Here is a 19130-nt window from a genome sequence, read left to right as displayed (position 1 = left end):
AAGAATTGAGGTATTACTCAAGTTATTTTAATCAGAAGGAATCATTACAAATGAACATGCCTACTGGAATATCACGTGGAAACTGTAAAACCCACTTGCACACCAACTAGATCATGTCCATCAGACTACTTTTGTGATGCAGGTGTGTGTCTGTGTGTGTTAGACTATCTTATGACTGCTCCTACCATGGACAGTCTCTCTCTTCGAGAGGAGAGAGAACTAGTTTGCCCTGTTCAGCACCGTATCTCCAGAATCTAGCAGAGTGCCCACCTGACCCATAATAACTATTTGTTGAATGAAAAAAGTGAATGTCACATACACTGAGTATCTACGTGTCATGGACCAAAAACCGGATCAAACTTAAGGTCTGCCCTCATTGAGCTTGAAGTCTAGAGAAGAAAGGCACTGATCAGAGAACCCTGAGATGGAATTACTGCGAACTGTGTCACGCACGTGCTGAGGGGAAAACAAAGTGTGCCATGAGAGCATTCAGCCCTGGGGACCTGAGCTGGCCTGGGTAGCTGCTTTTTTAAATAATAAACTAGGACAGTTTTTACTGTTGTTTTATACTAGCTGTAATTATTGAGCATCACTTGCTGGACAGCACCCACCAGTGAATTAGCCACTTTGTCTTTTTATTGACTCGCAGGAACTCTTTGTATATTAAGTTCTTAGGTATTTATATTGCAATTTCCCCGTTTCTCTTTTAACTTTATGATGTCTGACCATCAGACATTTGTTTTTATGAGGTTATATTTAACAATGTTTCCTTGTATAGCTTCTAGGGTTTTTATCCAATTTAGGACTTCCCCACTCTCAGATTACAAAAAAAATTTCCCAAACTTTCTTCTAGTACATTCATAGTGCTTATATTTTTGTCACCCCTGGAATCCGAAGGAATGGCTACACCACTCTGAAACAGACATAACACACTGCACTGTGTTGTAGTGGACTGTACACCCCTTTTTTTCTGCCCCGTGTGTCTGTCATGGAACTGATTGACAGGGCAGCTAAACGAGCGCTGTACAATTCTGACACCGAATCATCTACTTTATAGTCATGGTTTTTTTCAACGTTGACATCTGCCTCATTTCCTCATTTTTTTTCTGGTTTCTCAGTCTATAAAGGCTGTAGATTTGTAGAAATACATTGAATTATTACTCTAAAAAATGAAAAAAATATATTTTAAAAATGCAGAACTCAGATTGAGGGCATACTGTTGTAATAAGGGAGTCTTAAAAAGTCTAAAGACACAGGTGCCAATGTTAACTTTGTAGTAAGTAGAGTGTTTATGAAAAGGGAAATAAATATTTCTCATGATTTCTTTAGACCTGTTGCTAGAGTCAGGCATATGTTTCTTTTTCAAATATGTAGCACTTCCTTTCATCCTTTCTTTCTCTACTAGTTACTCTTCTCCTAAGTCTCTGAAATGTAGGATTTTGTGGAATTGGTCATTTTATTTCACAGAAAGGTCTTTTAAGAGCAGCTTTGAAGCAAGATCAAGCATTTGTCTTTGTGGCTTCTTGTAGCCATTCCCAAGCACAGCATGTAGCACCTGGACAAGCTTGGAATCAGGAAGGACCTCAATTTTAACTTAGATGAGTAGTTAGTTCAAATCAAAGCAAATGGGAAGCACGTAAATTTGAGTTCAGTGATTATGATTCCATTTGATTAAATCTCTAGTTTTGATTACACATATCAGTGAGAACATGCTTTAAATACACCCATCCATTAAACACTGAAGGGTATGAACAGGATAACCAGGGACACAGAAATGAAATTTCAACTGTTCCCCAACTAGGATACATCCCCTGCAGCTGTACTGAAAAACACTTAGAACAAATGAAAGGAATTAATTCTTTTCGTTGGCACTTACTGCACCAAGTATTAACTAAAATATACAATTCAGCCTCATGGAAAATAGTACTGATCCTGAATTTAGGCACTTTCTAGTAAGACTTACATAAATCAGTTACTGGTAGCCTCATCATACCTCGGGTGCATGAGTAAAGTCAGTAACGTCCACAGCTCCGCAGTAAACACGAAGCCGGACGGCTGTCTTTCTAACTGCATACTGTCCTTTGATTACAGTCTCCAGGGAAACAGGGCTTGGCTAAATGGGCTAGAGGTCTTACTCAACATTACACTTCTTAAATTTTCGTTTTGTATTTGTCAGAGTAAAAGAAATCTGCTTTTGATTTCCATGTTCTGCATACTACAGCAGGTTTAACTGGGAGATGGGGCCGGCTAAGGGAATAATAGACAAGACCTGTCCCCTGGGCTGTAACTGATACCACCACCTAGTGCCAGCCTTCAGGCTGCATCAAAGTCCACTTCCCCGTCTGGCAGGCGGTGGGCGGGGCTGCCGTAGGTCTCGTCACTCTGCGCACTTGTGGTGCCATCACACAAAAGGTGGTCCGTGCTCACACTGACACTGACTCTCTTTCCCCGCAAAACCACACAAAACCTTGCATCGAAGGAAATTCTTCCTGTGTTTAGAAGTGGTGTCAGATACGATTAAAGTGCCTTTGTGTGGATTTCAGGATATATTTTGTATCCTTTGGGCTTCTCTAGTTCCTGGCCCATCCTACAATTACGGTCTCTAACCAGACTGGATCATGAGGGGAGTTAACTGTGTGTGTGCAGCCTGATTTAGGAATGCGCACATATTCAATGCCCAAGACGTTTAATGAACTAATAAATAAGTAAAAGATGCAAAGAAGATAATTTTTAATAAGAACGGTTTCACTGAATTTTTTAAAATCTCAGCGCTACTCACAGTGGGGTGTGAGGATCAGCAGCACCAATGCCACTGGAGACTGAGAAATGCCAATCAGCCCTGTGGCGGAGGGTGATTAAACTGGGATCTCTGGGGGCAGGGCCCACCGGAGTACATGCTCGAGAAGATTCTCGTGCATGCTGAAGGTTCCAAACATCCTGCATAACATCACAGAGTTTGCAGTTTCGGAGCATTTATGCTTTGCAAAGCAGCTCGCCATCTGGTGTCTCACCTGAGTGGGCCTCACTACTGGCCTCATCACAGGTAGGGGCATTATTATTAATCCCAGAGTTACCCCGGGAAATGTGAAAGCTGAAATACTTTGACAGTTCACAAAGCTTGGTGGCAGTGAAAATAGAAGTGGTCACTTTCCACCACACAAGTTTGCTTTCTGGCTCACATACAGACGGCGTTCCCGACTCATTTCCTGGGATTGGTTTTGTTTTTCCTCTGGAGAAGGGCGTTATTTGCACTGACACATTCATCTCCCACCCACGCCCCCCACTGCGATCAACGGCAGGCCTCTCAGGCATAGCTGGACATGTTAAGAAGTCTGATCAGCAGTCCCAGAGTAAATGGATCTTAATTAGCTCACCTGAGAATCCAACTGATGACTTAGATTCCTAAATCATCTCCCTAGAGAACGTGTACATTCTTGTACTAAAACTAATATACAACTAAGTAATAAGAATATATCCCTAAAAATGTAACTTTTATTATCTCTAGGAAGTGCATTTATGAACCATCTTTCTAATGTTCCACTGTGAGGAAATATTATTTTTGGAACAGGGGTAGATCCCTCCCAGCTTCATTGAGATCTGACATATAACATTGTGGAAGTTTAAGGAGTACAATGTGTTAACTTGATACACGGACATACTGCAAAATGATCACCAACTCAGCACTGGCTAACACCCCCATCACTTCACATAATTACCATTTTTTTGTGGTGAGCATATTTAAGATCTACTCTCGCAGCAGCTTCCAAGTACACCCGTACTCCTTTCCTATGTTCTCCACGAACCTTTCTCCAATATGACAGTGAGCACAGAACGTGCAATGTTCTCTGCTGTTTTTACCAGACACGTAATCTTCCTTCATTCACAAGGCAGATCAGGAACACTGCAGAATGGTCTCCTCCCTGAAAGGGGAAGGACCTCTGGCAGCCATGGCTCCACTCCTTCGATCCTCATTGCCCCCTCAAGACCACCAGTTTCACCGAAGTGCAACAGGCTCCAGCACCTCCCCTGCAGTGAGTTTTGTGTCTTCACATTTAAACAGGACCGTTTGCAAATAGATGGCGTAGCCACCTCACACCTGCCAATCATTCTTTTACTGCATCCTTTTCTCTTTCCTATTCTTGACAAGACATCGTCCCTTTGGGAAAATATTTTTTCCATGTCTCCTTCATACTCTTCTCATTTGTTAAATATCAGAGAACTTCTTCCAGCTTCTTTGAAACACAAATGACGTGAAAATGCTCATGATTCAGGGAAGGAAGCAATGACCAGGCAGCAGGAGTTGAAGAAACCGGCTGTGAGCGGCACAGGCTGCAGGTCACGTCTGAACCTGAAGACACGGCCGCCTTTCTGAGGACACGACGGGTAGCAGGTGGTTCTGGGGGATTAGCAAAGCGCACGTCCCCCGAATGTTCATCAAGTTGGCAACAACAGTAGTTGAATATTCTCCATTAATAGTAAACAGAGGTTTACAGACACTAGACAGATTACGAATGACAAAATATTTCTCCTATAACAGACAACAGATAGCTTGGAAAATTTTAGTTTAGATAGCTTGGGGTCAAAAAAAATAATAATAAGTGGATTACCAAAGTGACTTTTTAAAACTGGCTGAGAAAGGATTCTGGCTCTGTAGGAAGTGAAAACAAGACAACTGTAGCTTGGTTCCCTGTACTTGGCTAACAAAATCGCACACAACATTAATTCTCTTTCCATAAAGACAAATGAAAACAGGCCTGCAATGCTGCACAACCAGAATATATTTAATAAGACGAGTGGAACAACAGCACTTTCAGAGAAAGTTACAGAAATGGTGCCTTGCCTCAGAGCAGCACTTGCTCGCCAACAACCTGCAATAGGTTTTTCCTCGGCAGGTGAGGGAGAGAGCGTGCCTGTCGGGGAGGAGAAATCACGGTTCTCTCTGGCTGTGCTCCAACTTTCGATAAGAAAAACCGATTCTTATACCTTCAGCATAAGGTCCCTTATGTAATGGTAAAAAAAAAAAAAATTACATGCATTACTGTGACTTTTCTTCTCTCTAAAATAAATGCCACTAACACCTCCCAGTCAAGTTTGATGAAAACAAAGTACTGTGCAAGCTTCGAGGGGTACTCTGACAAGACCCCTTCTCAAATTCTAAACCTCTAGAAGCAACTTCATTGAAAAATCCTTTTTCAATGAAGTTTCCAAGGTAATTAATTCTTGAGAAGTTCTGAAGCATTTGATAGCACACAGCCACCACAAATTAGCTCAAAATTATTAGTTGTTTAGAATCCCAGCCCAAGAATTTAATCTTTGATCTTCCAAAAGTGGTTCAATAACAGAGAGAAAGGTGGTGGGGAGCGGGGGGGGGGGGGGCAGTAAAGTGTACAGGGGATCAAGTGTATGGCGAAGGGAAGAGATTTGACTTTGGGTGATAAACCCACAATGCAAAATATAGATGAGGTATTATGTAACTAAATACCTGGGACCAATATAATTTTATTAACCAATGTCACCCCAATACATTTAATTAAAAAAATCTTTAAGTGGATCACTCCAAATACTTGCTTTCTCTGTACTAGTTTGTCGCAAAGAGTTTGGGTACAAAATTTCAGACTTGTACATTTTATAAAATATGATTATGTTATAAACAGTTTATACTTGCCTACAAAAGCCTTTAAAATATTGACAAAAAAACCAAAACTTAAAGAAGAAAAAAACCCTCTTGCTGACTCATTCCTCACAGAGAAACATTTATTATTTCCAGGGCAGTATGCTGAATTTTCACTCATGAGTTCTGGACAGGGCTTAGGGAACAGAAGAGGAAGAGGTCAAAATCATTTGAAAGACACCTTGCTTTTAAGGGTACTGTAATGAAATCTGCAGAAAAGTTATTGATCCGTGCCCTTTTGTTTTATTTACAATGTATACTATCCCCATGTTATCTCCCTATGAGTGTTCAGTGTATTCATCTGGGGACTTGCAGCACAGGGCAAACAGAAAACCAGAATTCTGGAGTGTTTCTCAGTAAGGATGCAAAAGGTCTTCAAGGAAATTCAGGACCAGGTGAAGAAAGAAGTTCGATTTAGAACCATTTCCCAGCCTCTCTGGATCCCACTGTGAGTGATCAAATAACATGGAGCTGAAGAAACAAACGAGAATAAACAATGGATTCATTGTTTATGAACACGCGTGTGCAACAACACTTCCTGGTGCTCCCCCACCAAGTTCTAACCATGGAACCTCACTGAACACCAGCAACCCTACACAAAAGGTATTTTCCTCGGATTACAGAGCTGGCACTCAAAGTCAGGTCTACTCGACTCTAAAACCTATGCTCATCAAAACATGTCCCTTGAAATAGTCTCTGGCAGGAGAGGGGTGAAGGATGGTTTTTTCAACAATTGCACTTTTGAATGAAGTTTACAAGGGAATTAATTTTTGAAGTTTTAAAGTATAATTACAATTAATGTCATTTAAATACTTAAAAGAATATAAGAATGAAAATAGAATACATTTTTTAATCCTCACCCAAAGATATGTTTATTGATTTGAGAGAGAGAAAGAAAAAGAGAGAAACATCGATGTGAGAGAGAAACATCAGCTGGTTGCCTCCCGTATGCACCCCAACCAGGGATCAACCGTGTAACCTAGGTATATATGCCCCGACTGGGGACCAAACCCACAACCTTTTGGTGTACAAGATGACTCCAACCAACTGAGCCACCTAGCCAGGACCAGAATACATTGTTTTTCCAAAAAATTTAAAGTCTGGGTAATTCTATACTAAGTAAGCTCTTATTATTTCTCCCTACATCCTTAAAAATATAATTTTAAAGCTCTAAATACAAATAGCAATATTTCCTTAACATGTCAACAATTATGATGCCTTCTACACACTGTCTAGCACCTCCCCAGAACTCACATTATTTGAACGGAGAAGATGCTCTACTGTGCCTTCTGCTCTCAGATGAAAATAGGGTTTCCTTTGTCCTCCCCCAACCCCATCCCCCCCATGCCAAATTCCCGCCTTGTACTTGTCTAGTGTATGGGAAGTGTTGGGGGCAGAAACAGAGGATAGCAGAGAGCTGTATAGAGTGAATCTTGGATTTTCCAGGAAAGCCTCCACTTCAAGTATCTTGTCCCACCCACCATCAGATGACATTTAGGGCATCATTTAGTCTATGATGCCCTAAACTCTGGTTTGGCACACATCGATCTCCCAGTGATGACCATTCAGCAGAGTTCGGATCAGAATACAATTTCAGTTTCCCCTTATGCAATAAGACTTAGGAATCCAAATCCTATCACCAGTTTTAAATACGTACAGTAATTCCTGAGACTAATTTGCCTACTTACAAATATTAAAGGAGAAACTGTGGGGCAAGAAAGACCATGGACTTGCATTCAATTCCAAGATCATCTACTTGTTCTGTGACCCTTGACTTAATTAATCTCTGAGCGCCAGTTTCCCTAACTGTAAAATGGGGGTACTAGTAAGTACCTCATAAAGTTGTAGTGAAACTTAAATGAGATAACATATACACAAATTGCCTTGAATTCTGCTTAGTACTTAGTAAATATACAATAATTGCTTCATTCTGAGTAAGGACAAAATGCTTTGAAACTTCACACCTATGTCAAAAATCAGCTGAATTACACCTAATTCATGCTGTTTTCACCAATCTGAGTTTGTACAGACTCTATAATCCCAAAGTCAAGAAATAATATCAAAAGAAGATAATTACCTACCTCCCAACCTAGAAAAGGTACAATAGTTACCAAAATCCCAACCTGCACCCCCATCTACCTTGGCTGGTTCTCCGCAGTGAGGTTCTCTCCCCTCTGGTAGCTGCCGTCGGCCACCTGGGTTGTGGACCTCTTCACGATCTGCTTGAGCTCCTGCTCCAGGCGCTCTTTGATGGCCTTCACGGTCTCCGGGATCTTCTTCAGTTTGGCCAGGCCCTTGATGAGGATGCCCATAAAAAGGGTGCTGTTTTCCTCTGGATCCAGTTCCAGATCCTCCTTGATGTCCTGCAGGTTTATCTCCCTGACTGCAAAACATAAATGAGTAAATAGACGCAGATTCCAACGTGAAATTCGACAACACAGTGGGCCTAAAAAGTGGGATCTCTGCTTTGATCACTCCCTTAAATAAATCAGAGATTTTAAAATTATATTTGTAATTAAATCATATTTACATAGTAACTAAAATATAACAAAGTAACAGTACATTCTTTTTTTCTTTTTTTTTTAAAGATTTTATTTATTTCTTTTTAGAGAGGGGGGGAAGAGAGGGAGAGAAACACAGTATGAGAGAGAAACATCAGTTGCCTCTCGCACGCACCCCCAACCAGGGACAGAACCCGCAACCCAGGCAAGTGCCCTGACCAGGAATCGAACTAGCGACTTTCTCTTTGCAGAATGATGACCAACCAAATTAGCCACACCAGTCAGGGCAACAGCACATTCTTCAAACCATACCCATCGGTTAGTACTAAGAGAACAGAAACAATTAAAAACAAGTCCGCAAATCTCAATGGGATATTTCCACAAACTACCAATTCCAGAATGAGTCAGTCAGTCTGTGACATTTATTAAGTATTCACTGTTTATAAAATGTCATACTTGGCATGAGAATTCGAAAGAGAAGAGGCCACAGTCTCAAAATCCTATTTATTAATTAGAAGAGATAGATAGCTTGATGGAAATGCTATTACAAATACATGTAGAAGAGGTAAATAAGATAAAACTATAAAAAATGATAAAAGAGGAAGAAAAAAGAAAAACAATGCATACATGTGAGACAAAACTCTGAGGAAATGATTAATGAAGAATATTTCATAAATACAAAAAAAACCCTATGTTTCTTTAAACATTGTGTCTAATAAACATTCTTATCTACTAAAAACTGGTCTTGCTAATAATACATGTACATTTTCTGAGGAAAACGCTGTGTGTCAAAAGTCTCTGAAGACCTACCTATAGGCTATAGCTTTCATCCAACTGTGTGGTTTTGGTTTTCTTTCGGTGTTTTTTTTAAGTATTTTTAATTGATATTACAGTTTTCCCAATTTTCCCCTTTTATCCCCCTCTACCCTGTCCCCCAACCCTCCAGCATTCCCCCTCCTTAGTTCACGTCCATGGGTTGTACATATAAGTTCTTTGAGTCCTCTGTTTCCTATACCATTTTTTATCTCTCCCTGTCTATTTTATGCCTACTAATTATGCTTTTCCTTCCCTGTACCTTTTCCCCCTATTCCTCCCTTCCCCCTCCCCACTGAAATCCCTCCATGTGATGTCCATTTCTTGGATTCTGTTGCTGTTCTAGTTGTTTGCTTAGTTTTTGTTCTTATTGTATTTCTTTTCTTTTAGGTTCATTTGTTGATAGTTCTGAGTTTGTTGTCAATTTACTGTTCATAGTTTTGATCTTCTTTTTCTTAGATAAGTCCCTTTAACATTTCATATAATAAGGGCTTGGTGATGATGAACTCCTTTAACTTGACCTTACCTGGGAAGCACTTTATATGCCCTTCCATTCTAAATGATAGCTTTGCTGGATAGAGTAATCTTGGGTGTAGGTCCTTGCCTTTCATGGCTTGGAATACTTCTTGCCAGCCCCTTGTTGCCTGTGAGGTTTCTTTTGAGAAATCAGCTGACAGTCTTATGGCAACTCCTTTGTAGGTCACTCTCTCCTTTCCTTTAGCTTCTTTTAGGATTCTCTCCTTATCTTTAATCTTGGGTAACTTAATGATGATGTGTCTTGGTGTGTTCCTCTTTGGGTCCAACTTCTTTGGGACTCTGAGCTTCCTGGACTTCCTGGAAGTCTATTTCCTTCACCAGATTGGGGAAGTTTCCCTTCATTATTTGTTCAAGTAAGTTTTCAATTACTTGCTGTTGTTCTTCTCCTTCTAGCACCCCTATGATTCAGATATTGGAGTGTTTCAGGTTGTCCCAGAGATTTGTAAGACTCTTCACTTTTCTGAATTCTTGTTTCTTCACTCTGATCTGGTTGGATGTTTATTTTTTCCCTTTGTTCCAAATCATTGCTTTGAGTCCTGGTTTCCTTCCTGTCACGGTTGGTTCCCTGAATATTTTGCTTTAATTCATTTTGGGTATATTTCATTTGTTTTCTCATTTTTTGACCAAGCTCAGGCAGTTCTGTGAGCATTTTGATTACTAGGACTTTAAATTCTGCATCAGATAGGCTGGCTATCTCCTCATTGCTTAGGTCTCTTTGAACTGTGTGGTTCTGAAATGGCAGAAACAGTCTAGGACAGCGCTCCTAACCCCTGTGGGAACCTGGGAAAGGGGTGGGGCCTGGAATCTGAGACTTTTGTTATCTGCTGAAAACCACAGGTGCATTTATGTAAAACTTGTCATGTGATTTCAGGGCCGTCGCTACTGCCAAAAGCAGCACAGGTTGAAAACGTCTGGCCTACAAATAATCACCTCTTTTTACCAGTGGCTGGATGAAAACAGACAAAGCGAAAGTGCATACAAGCTTAAATATGGACCCTAACCGTTAAAGTCTCCCCCACCCTCCCCTCTCCTCAGAACAACTGGAACATTTTTTAAATATGTGAGACTCTGAAAGCACATACACATTCTTCTTCAGTAGACTCAGGCTCAACCACACACGCCCACTCGAGGTTGTTCAGCACCGCTGGATGCTCGGAAGAATGAGTATCCCAATCCACGGAGTAAGTCCTTGTAACCACCGCGTGCATTTTCTAAGACCGTTACTTCAGATGACACGTAAGCTATTCTCCTCAGTCCCTTTTTTGCTCCCAACTCATAAAATGCACTTAAATGTGAATCAAAGGTATTCAATGATATAATTACTTAAACGCGCTTAATCTAAAACAAGTCCTCTGCATATTTATTCATGATGCTGTTGTCTTACTTAGATGCCCTGCACCCCTGAAGCCCACGAGGAGGGAAAAGTACTTCAAGAATGACCGAATTCATACTGTTTTCTTTACAGCATAGCGGGCATTTGCTGACATGGTATATAAATTAAATTTTTTTTAATACTAGTAAACTGAAAGTAGAACCAAGGAGCCTTACACCTCTAAGAATCACATGACAATTCTGATGGCAAATAAAAAAAGTCATTGAGCCCTGACTGGTGTGGCTCAGCGGGTGGCGCGTCATCCTGCAAAGCAAAAGGTTCAATTTCCCGGTCGGGGCCCAGGTCCGGGTTGTGGGTCCAGCTCTCAGTCCAGCCAAGTGCGAGAGGCAGTGGACCAACGTCTCTCTCACACATGGATGTTTCTCTCCCTCTCCTTCTCCTCCCTTCCCTTCCCGTTCAGAATAAATAAAGTTTAAAATCTTTTTTTAAAAAGTCATTGATATTTCCCAAAGTGGCATTTCATGAATACACATTTTAGTTGCAGTTTTGTTTTTATACGTAAGGAAGTAGACACAAAATGACTCCATCCGGTAAGACCAACCCCAAAAGCAAGAAAAGTACTTAGCAACCAAGGGGCCATCTAAATTTAACCTGTTAGGGGGAGAAAATGAAGCAGAAAGATAAGCAGAACTTCAGGCAGGAAAAAGTAATAGAAATGTATCTGGGACAAAACGATCTTCACAAAAGAAGCCAAGTAAGTCACACAGAGGACCATGCAAAAGGCCATCTGAAAAATCACCACCACCTGCCACCGGAGTGCTTGGTGATGAGATAAATGTGTTTTGAATCAATGGGCCCCTAGATTACGTAGCAAAAAGCTACTTATAGCCACACTAATATGACAGCCTATTAAAAAATAAATAAGCAAGGTATGCACGATAAAATGCCACAGCCCCAAATGGCACGTTTGTTTAGAAGCTTATCTAGCTGTCTCCTGAAATCTCCTAGAGCATAAACACTGAGCAGATCCAATATTAATTAATTTATACTCTCTATTTCACTTACATCAGCTGAAAATTAAAAGGCAATTTGAAAGGATAATATAATCAACCACGAAGACTAGAGTCTAATAATCACAAAAACTCTGTGAGGTCAGATAGAATTATTGGTGCTTTATGGAAAAAGCCTTGTACAAAAATAATCTAGCTGAAATTCAGTAAGGCCTCCTACCACAATTAGAACAAAGTGTACATATTTCCAGGCCACTAAACCCCAAAGCATTTTCTTGCATCTATATTGCTGTGATATGTGCTCAGTGTGTGGGTTTTAGAACACTCTGACAAACACTTCACTCTCTTTCCCAATTTCTCATCTTTGATATTTCTGCTTTGAGTATCTTGAGGATTTTTTGAGCCTGGTTTTGAAGACTTTCACTAATAGAAGAGCGCTAAATGTTAGACGACTTTCATGTCTTTCAGCCAATCGTGTCTATTACAATCCTACCAGCCCCAGCTGTTTCTTATTAGACAGACAGACAGACAGGCATGCATATGTACCTACACGTCCACATCCAAGTGGACGTAAAGCCTGCCGGCGGTTGAGGGTAAGCATGGAATCCTGAAGGAGGCTGAACTAAGACACTTTGGGACTCACTAACTAACTAGATGATATCTAAGGTCCTTTCAAGCTCTACAATTTCACGATTCCAATAACTACTGTTTAAATCAATACATCTCTGATTACCAGGCCTACAGCTGATTCTGTATACTACCAATATTATCGACATAGCCCATTAAAAAATGGATAAACAAGGTGAACAACCCACTTGTGCAGCTAAATATTTTATAAAAGAAAACTACTTCTTTTCTTCCCAGAGCGTACAGAAAGCAATCCAGACCAGTCCCCAGCTGCGTTCTTTTCACAGTACACTGGGAAAGAAAAGGCTGGTAACATACACCATACCCATACACGTGCATCAGATTGCTAAAGATAAGGTCCCTGGTAAAACGCTATTTTTGGTTGAATACACTATACTCATTTATCATTTATATTTATACATGTTAATTAAGGTATAAGAGATCATGGCAATGTTTACTACAGAAATTCCTGCTATATGTCATTCCTTACTTTATGCACAATACCTAAATTATATAGCAGATATGTTTTTGACCTGCATGATTTAATTTACATGTATTCAAGAACATTATATAAGGGAACTGTAAGAATTCCCTATACAAGAGAACTGTCTGCCACTACTGAACAGAACTCAACATAAAAAGGAGTCCTCAAAAAATTCCGAGCCTAATTAAGACCCCTAACGTATCCAGATTACATACCTGCCGTGCTGCTGTCTCCTCAAACCGTGAAAACCTGGCCTTGGAACACTGACCATATTCTGACAAGCAGAAAATAATAAGAAAGTGGCCCCTTAAAGGTAATTCTTGTGCCTCTGGTCAAAATGTTACTACAAATTCATACTTTAGATACCCAATCTACTAAAAAAAAAAGCACTATTATATATAAAATATAAACTAAGAAATTAAAAAAACAGTCTGGCTCAAAGTGGAGAGTACCATTTCCCTAGACGAGAAACGCACGCCGTGAGTGGAGCAGAGTGTGCGTCCCAGGGGCTCTGGAGAAGCAGGCGCGGGGAACAGAAGCGGCCCACCTGGGGTTACAGAGAGGTGGCGGGCCGGGGAGTTGACAAAATCCTCCAAGGGCTGTCAGCACAGGCCCAAATCAAGCTCTAGACCTAGACGGGCAGGTTGCGGGCCTCACCAAATCCTGATTCTCCATTCATGTCCCAGTGGAGGCACCTGGTTAACTATGTATCTTCAATACCATTCGTTTCACCATGAAAAATTACTTCTAACATCTTTTATTCTAATTAATGTACCATGGAAATTGACTTAGACAGCAATATCTTATACACTGGTTGCCTCTGGAGTACAGAATCTTGATTAGGGTCTTTCAAATGTTAACTAACCACCCCTGGAGTGTGGAGTCCTGATTAAGGTACTTCAAAAGTGTTAACTAAGTACCCCTAAGGTGCAGATTAAATTACTATAAAGAAAACTGGAGGCCATATAACATCCCACTGGTGAACGGGGACTGCCAAGAGCTACTGCCAACTGCTACTTGAGGCTATCCCTTCCAGGAGCTGGGGTTTTTTTAGCCTGGGCACAGGGATGATTTTGATTCCGAGATGGACATAAACCCCACACTGCACTGAGTTTTGAAAGCATAGTGACAGCCCTGGCTGGTGTGGCTTAGTGGACTGAGCACTGCCCTGCAAACCAAAGGGTCGCCAGTGTCATCCCCACTCAGGGCACATGCCTGGGTTGCAGGCCAGGTGCCCTGTAGGGGGCACACGAGAAGTAACCACACACTGATCTTTCTCTCCCTCTCTTTCTCCCTCCTTTCCTCTTCCAAAAATAAATAAAGTCTTTCAAAAAAAAAGATATTCTAAAAAAACAAAAAAAATCCACAGAACTTTACAAAAATAGAAATAGCACAGTGACTGTGCACTGGTCCTTCTGTAAGTAAAAGCAGGCTAAGGGATATGCTGGTCTGTTTGCTTTGGGGAAGGTAGAGTGGTTAGGATAAAAACAAACTAACTATCACATGAATTAGTTTCTCTTGGGACAAACTTACGAATGTGCCTTATCCCATTTAGAGTAAGGAGGATGTGCCTTTGAAAGTCAAAGCAGCAGCTAATGCAGAGAAGCTACTAAAAACATAAGAGGGTTACATGATAAGAGAACAGATAAGGAAAAGATGAATGAGTTCATAGTTTAAATTAATATTCATAAAATGTACTGGATTGCAGTCATTTGTTAATGTATGTTTTTGTAACTTCAATTGCACAAGAAGACAGTATGACAGTAGTAGAAAGAACAAAAGCTTGGCCTCACACACTTAGATTTGATTATGATCTCTACCACTTCCTAGTTGTGTGATATCTCAAATCATTAAAATCTTGCGGCACCACAATTTCTTCACCTGTAAAATGCAAGAACATTACCCACAAAACTGTGCACATTAAATGTGATGTGACATCAAAACACAAAAGCAAAGCCCCCAAAATAAAAAAATGTAAATGTAAAACTTCTAGCTTCAGGAAACTTCCAGTTGCTGAAGACAATGGTGGCTGCGTAGGTCCCCATTTCTCAGTATGACTTCCAAAAACAACATAGAACAACAAAAAGAACAAGTCTTAGGCAGCATTCCCTTAGGGTAACTTGAAGGCAGCAATTCCCCAAATTCAAAACAACTGTAAATAAAAACAAGAAAAGAACCACCTACTCCCAGCAAGTGATCTCTCACAGTCCTGCCCCACCCCTGCTCAGCCCCAGGTTCTGTTGCAAATGCAGACTGTGAAAAACTGATGAAGAGACCAGAAGAGTTAGTGATGAACCAAAGACTGATCTGCAACTATCAGTAGAAAGACAAAGTCCACCCTAAGTTTCAAAATACTGTAAAAGTATCCAAGCAGATCAGAGTACAGACAAGGAACTTAAAAGCAGACACAACATGAAGGAGCAGTGTTTGAGACACAGTTTCTGGGGGGAAAAGACGAAAAGAGAGAAGTGCCCTTCGGCTATTGAATGGTGAAGAGAGAAGCATAAAGGAAAACTTCAGGATCCTATAGGACAACAGACTCAAAGTTCCACGAGCAAACAACAGCCTTCCCCCATCATCAAAAACAAAAAGTCCACGAAAGTGTCTGGATTTTGCTATACCGACAGGAGAGGGAGCCAATGAGCTAGGATTTCTATAAAACACCTTATACCATAAAAAACGATCAGAAAAAAAAATGAAGAGACTCATGTAGAGGTATATTTAAAAACTCAGAAATCCAACACATAGGGGCAGAGGAAAAGCCCTGTCATAAAACAACCGTGAAGCACCCTAAAGCAGGGTGACAACGCCAGGTGGAATTAATATACTCAAATGAGAATTTGGGGAGATAAGAGCCCCCTTGAGTCAAAAGTCCAAAAAGAACAGATATGCACAAATAAAGAAAGGTATGAGAAGAAAATTGACTAAACTCAAGAAATATGAAAGAAAAAGACAAATTTATCTCATACATTAAGAATAAATTATGAAATACCCACAGGGGAATACATTCGAATGAGTATTTCATAAAGGGTATGGAAGCAATGCAGAGAATCAAAACAGAAAATAAAGGGGATATAAAGAAAAAAGAAGGAGACCAAAGAAAAAGTAGTAGAAATGGAAGACAGGCAAGGAAAAAATGTATTAGACCAAAAGCAAGCAATACAACAAAATGAATACTTAAAATTATAAACCAAGAAAAGTTGCCCCCCAAAAATTTAATCTATAAAATAAAAGAGCCCACTGAGTATCAGGGAAAATTACCCCCAAAATATCAACTCCAAGACATTTCCCACTGAAACTATTCAATTCCTACGTCTAAAAGTCCTCAAGGCCTAAAGGATCAAATAATCTAGAGGGCAAAAAGAACTAGATTGGCATCAGAATTTTCATAAAACACATGAAGGAAGACAGTAACACAGTATTTTACAAAAAAAGTTTAGGAAGTAAAGTGTAAACCGAGACATTTATACCCTCTCCAGCTGTCCGTGAGGTGCCAGGCCGCAGGAACTGGGCACCGTGAGCCCCTCTCGAGGGATCTTCCAGATGACAGGCCTCCCCCAAGCAAGAGACAACTGAGAAAATGTCAGCAGAAAGAAGACCGAGCATTTAAACTATGTAAAAGAAGATTTAAGATGAAAATAAGAATGGGGGTATGGATGAAAGACAACTATACAAAAGTAGTATGTCATGAAAGAGCAAAAATAATGCAACTAAAATTGGCAGAAGAGAGAGGAAGAGGAAACTAGAATAAGGTATTGTTTTTTAATCAAAACAACAGATGGGAATTAAAAGGATACCAGTAAAATGATGGGAAATCTGAAGAGTAAAAGGCAAAAGAAAAAAAGGGGTGAAAAGCATTTTTCAAAGATTTTTAAATACATTACATGACAACCACTATGGGGAAAAAAACTTCCTAAACAGCAAAAAATTCTGCATAAAGAACAAGGAATTAATACTTCAGAAACATAACAAATATAATACATACTCATAAAATACTATGTTAGAGTTGAGACAAATATATCAGTCATATTGATATACATATGTCAATGGATTCAACTCACCTACTAAAAGGATTTTCAATTTGACTCACAAAGCAAGGGCCAATTATACGCTACACATACATCTAAATCGAACTAATTTAGAAAGGCTAGAAATAGAGACTGAACGAAGGTATTTCAGTCAAACAGCATCAACCATGACAAAGAAGGGCATTTCATCCCAAAGCCACAATTCACAATAAAGCTGTAACACTTATGACTATATACCAACTAAAAGAACCACCACCTTTTAGCGGGGCGGGGAATTACAGGCAATGCAGAGACACAGAGGAAAAACATGCTGAACTTTAATAAACCACACACAAAAAGAGAGACAGAAGACCTAAATGACATAATTAAATAAATATACCTACGGCTATCTATCAAACTCTACACCTTAATAACAGAGAATGAAGCTTCTTCCAAAGCACCCATGGGACATTCACAAAAACTGATCATATATTAAGTTACAAGAAAATGTCAGTAAGTTCCATAAGGTAGAAATATTATAAACACTCTCTAAATTAAATGCAATAAAACTAGAAATTAATAATCAAAACAAACATAAAAAACCTTTATGTTTAAATTTATCTTTAAATTTAAAATTCTTCTATTAAAAACACCTGGATTCTCATCCAAGTGCAGACTGAAAGAAGACAGGTTTTCAAAAATGACAAACACTATATATTAATATCTATGGGATACAAAGTATTTTTGAGAGAAAAATTCATGTCACTACACACTTTTATCAGTGAAAATGACAGAATTACAATTGAGGGAGGGGAAAACAGAGAAGGAAAAACTAAAGGTAAAACCAGATAATAATGAGGTACAGGAGAGAAAAACAATAGACCTAATCAATAAATCAAAATCCTGGTTATTTACTGGGGGGTAAAAAACTAACATTACAGACAAACTGCTAGGTACTCTGACCAAGAATAAAAGGCGAGAGCACAAACAAAAGTTAAATGACAAAAAGGCAACAAAAGACAATTTCAAAACCATAGGGAAATACTTTATAGACCTCTACATATAAAATTTAAAAACTAAAAAGTTAGTAATTTCCTACAAAGCTACAGATTATTAAAATTGATCCCACTAGGAACAGAATGCTTATAGAGAAGAATTAGAAAAAAGTATTAAGAAATAAAAAGTGAAAATATAAAAATGTATCAGATCCAAATAGTTTCACAGGGCAATTGCAAAACTTTCAAACACCTAATAGTCCTGATGCTCTATAAATTGTTCCAGAGAATTGAAAATGAAGGAAAACTTTCTCATTCCTTTTATGAAGCAAATAATAACATTGAAACCAAAATCAAATACGATTTAGAGTACAGGCCAATCACTTATGATCATCTATGCAAAAACCCTAAATAAAGTATTAGCAGCAAAATTCACCACCACTCTGAGAAAACACACCATGATCAAGAGGGATTTATTCTACGAATGGAAAATGGGTTCCACATTAGGAAATCCATTCATATACTCACAGATTTAAAAAATAAAATAGGATAAAACAGATAAAAGACAATGACAATAAACAAAAGACATATAAAAATGGACCTTAAATATAAGAAAAGTTGTTCAAATGGACTCATAATCAGAGAAATGCACACTAAACAATACTGTGATTCCACTCTTTACTTATTACACTGGCACAAATAAAAAACTGTGACGGCACATTATTTGGCAGAGCTGTGAGAAAAACGAGCACACTCATGCTCTGATGGTGGGAATGCAAGCTGACAAAACTCTTCTGGAGCAGAATTTGGCAATGCCAAAAAAATACATATGGACTTGTCTTTTGATTAAGTTACCCCTCTTCTAGATATTTACCCTAGTGACCCACCCCAACGATATGGAAATACATACAGACAACGTCATCACTGACTCTTGGCTTGCCTGCCATGATACCTCTACAGAAGGTGGCTGAGCTACGGGAAATCGACACAATGAAGGACTATGCAAGTATTTAAAAACTCAAAATTTCTATGAAGTGATATGGAGTGGTTTCCAAGATGCATTATAAAGTAAAAAGAGCAAAGTATAGGAGAGTGTCTATTGTACCCTACCCTTCACAGAAGAAAGGTGTGAAAAAAGGAAACATGTATCTG

The 19130-nt window shown here is 39.4% G+C and overlaps 1 protein-coding gene across 4 annotated transcripts in view; it reads right to left on the bottom strand.

The window, feature by feature from the left end:
• Window positions 1-19130, bottom strand: part of EXOC4 (exocyst complex component 4) — a 672527-nt gene that overhangs the window by 581006 nt on the left and 72391 nt on the right. For all 4 annotated transcript variants that reach the window (XM_045191093.3, XM_045191095.3, XM_045191096.3 and 1 more), the window contains exon 6: window positions 7811-8054. In XM_045191093.3, coding sequence (XP_045047028.2) covers window positions 7811-8054 — 244 coding nt within the window. The remainder of the gene's footprint in view (window positions 1-7810; window positions 8055-19130) is intronic.

The sequence above is a fragment of the Desmodus rotundus genome, chromosome 6 (assembly GCF_022682495.2).
Source record: "Desmodus rotundus isolate HL8 chromosome 6, HLdesRot8A.1, whole genome shotgun sequence".
In the NCBI taxonomy this organism is placed as follows: Eukaryota; Metazoa; Chordata; class Mammalia; order Chiroptera; family Phyllostomidae; genus Desmodus; species Desmodus rotundus.
Note: the sequence above shows the minus strand (reverse complement) of the source record. Positions and strands in the feature narration are given on the sequence as shown.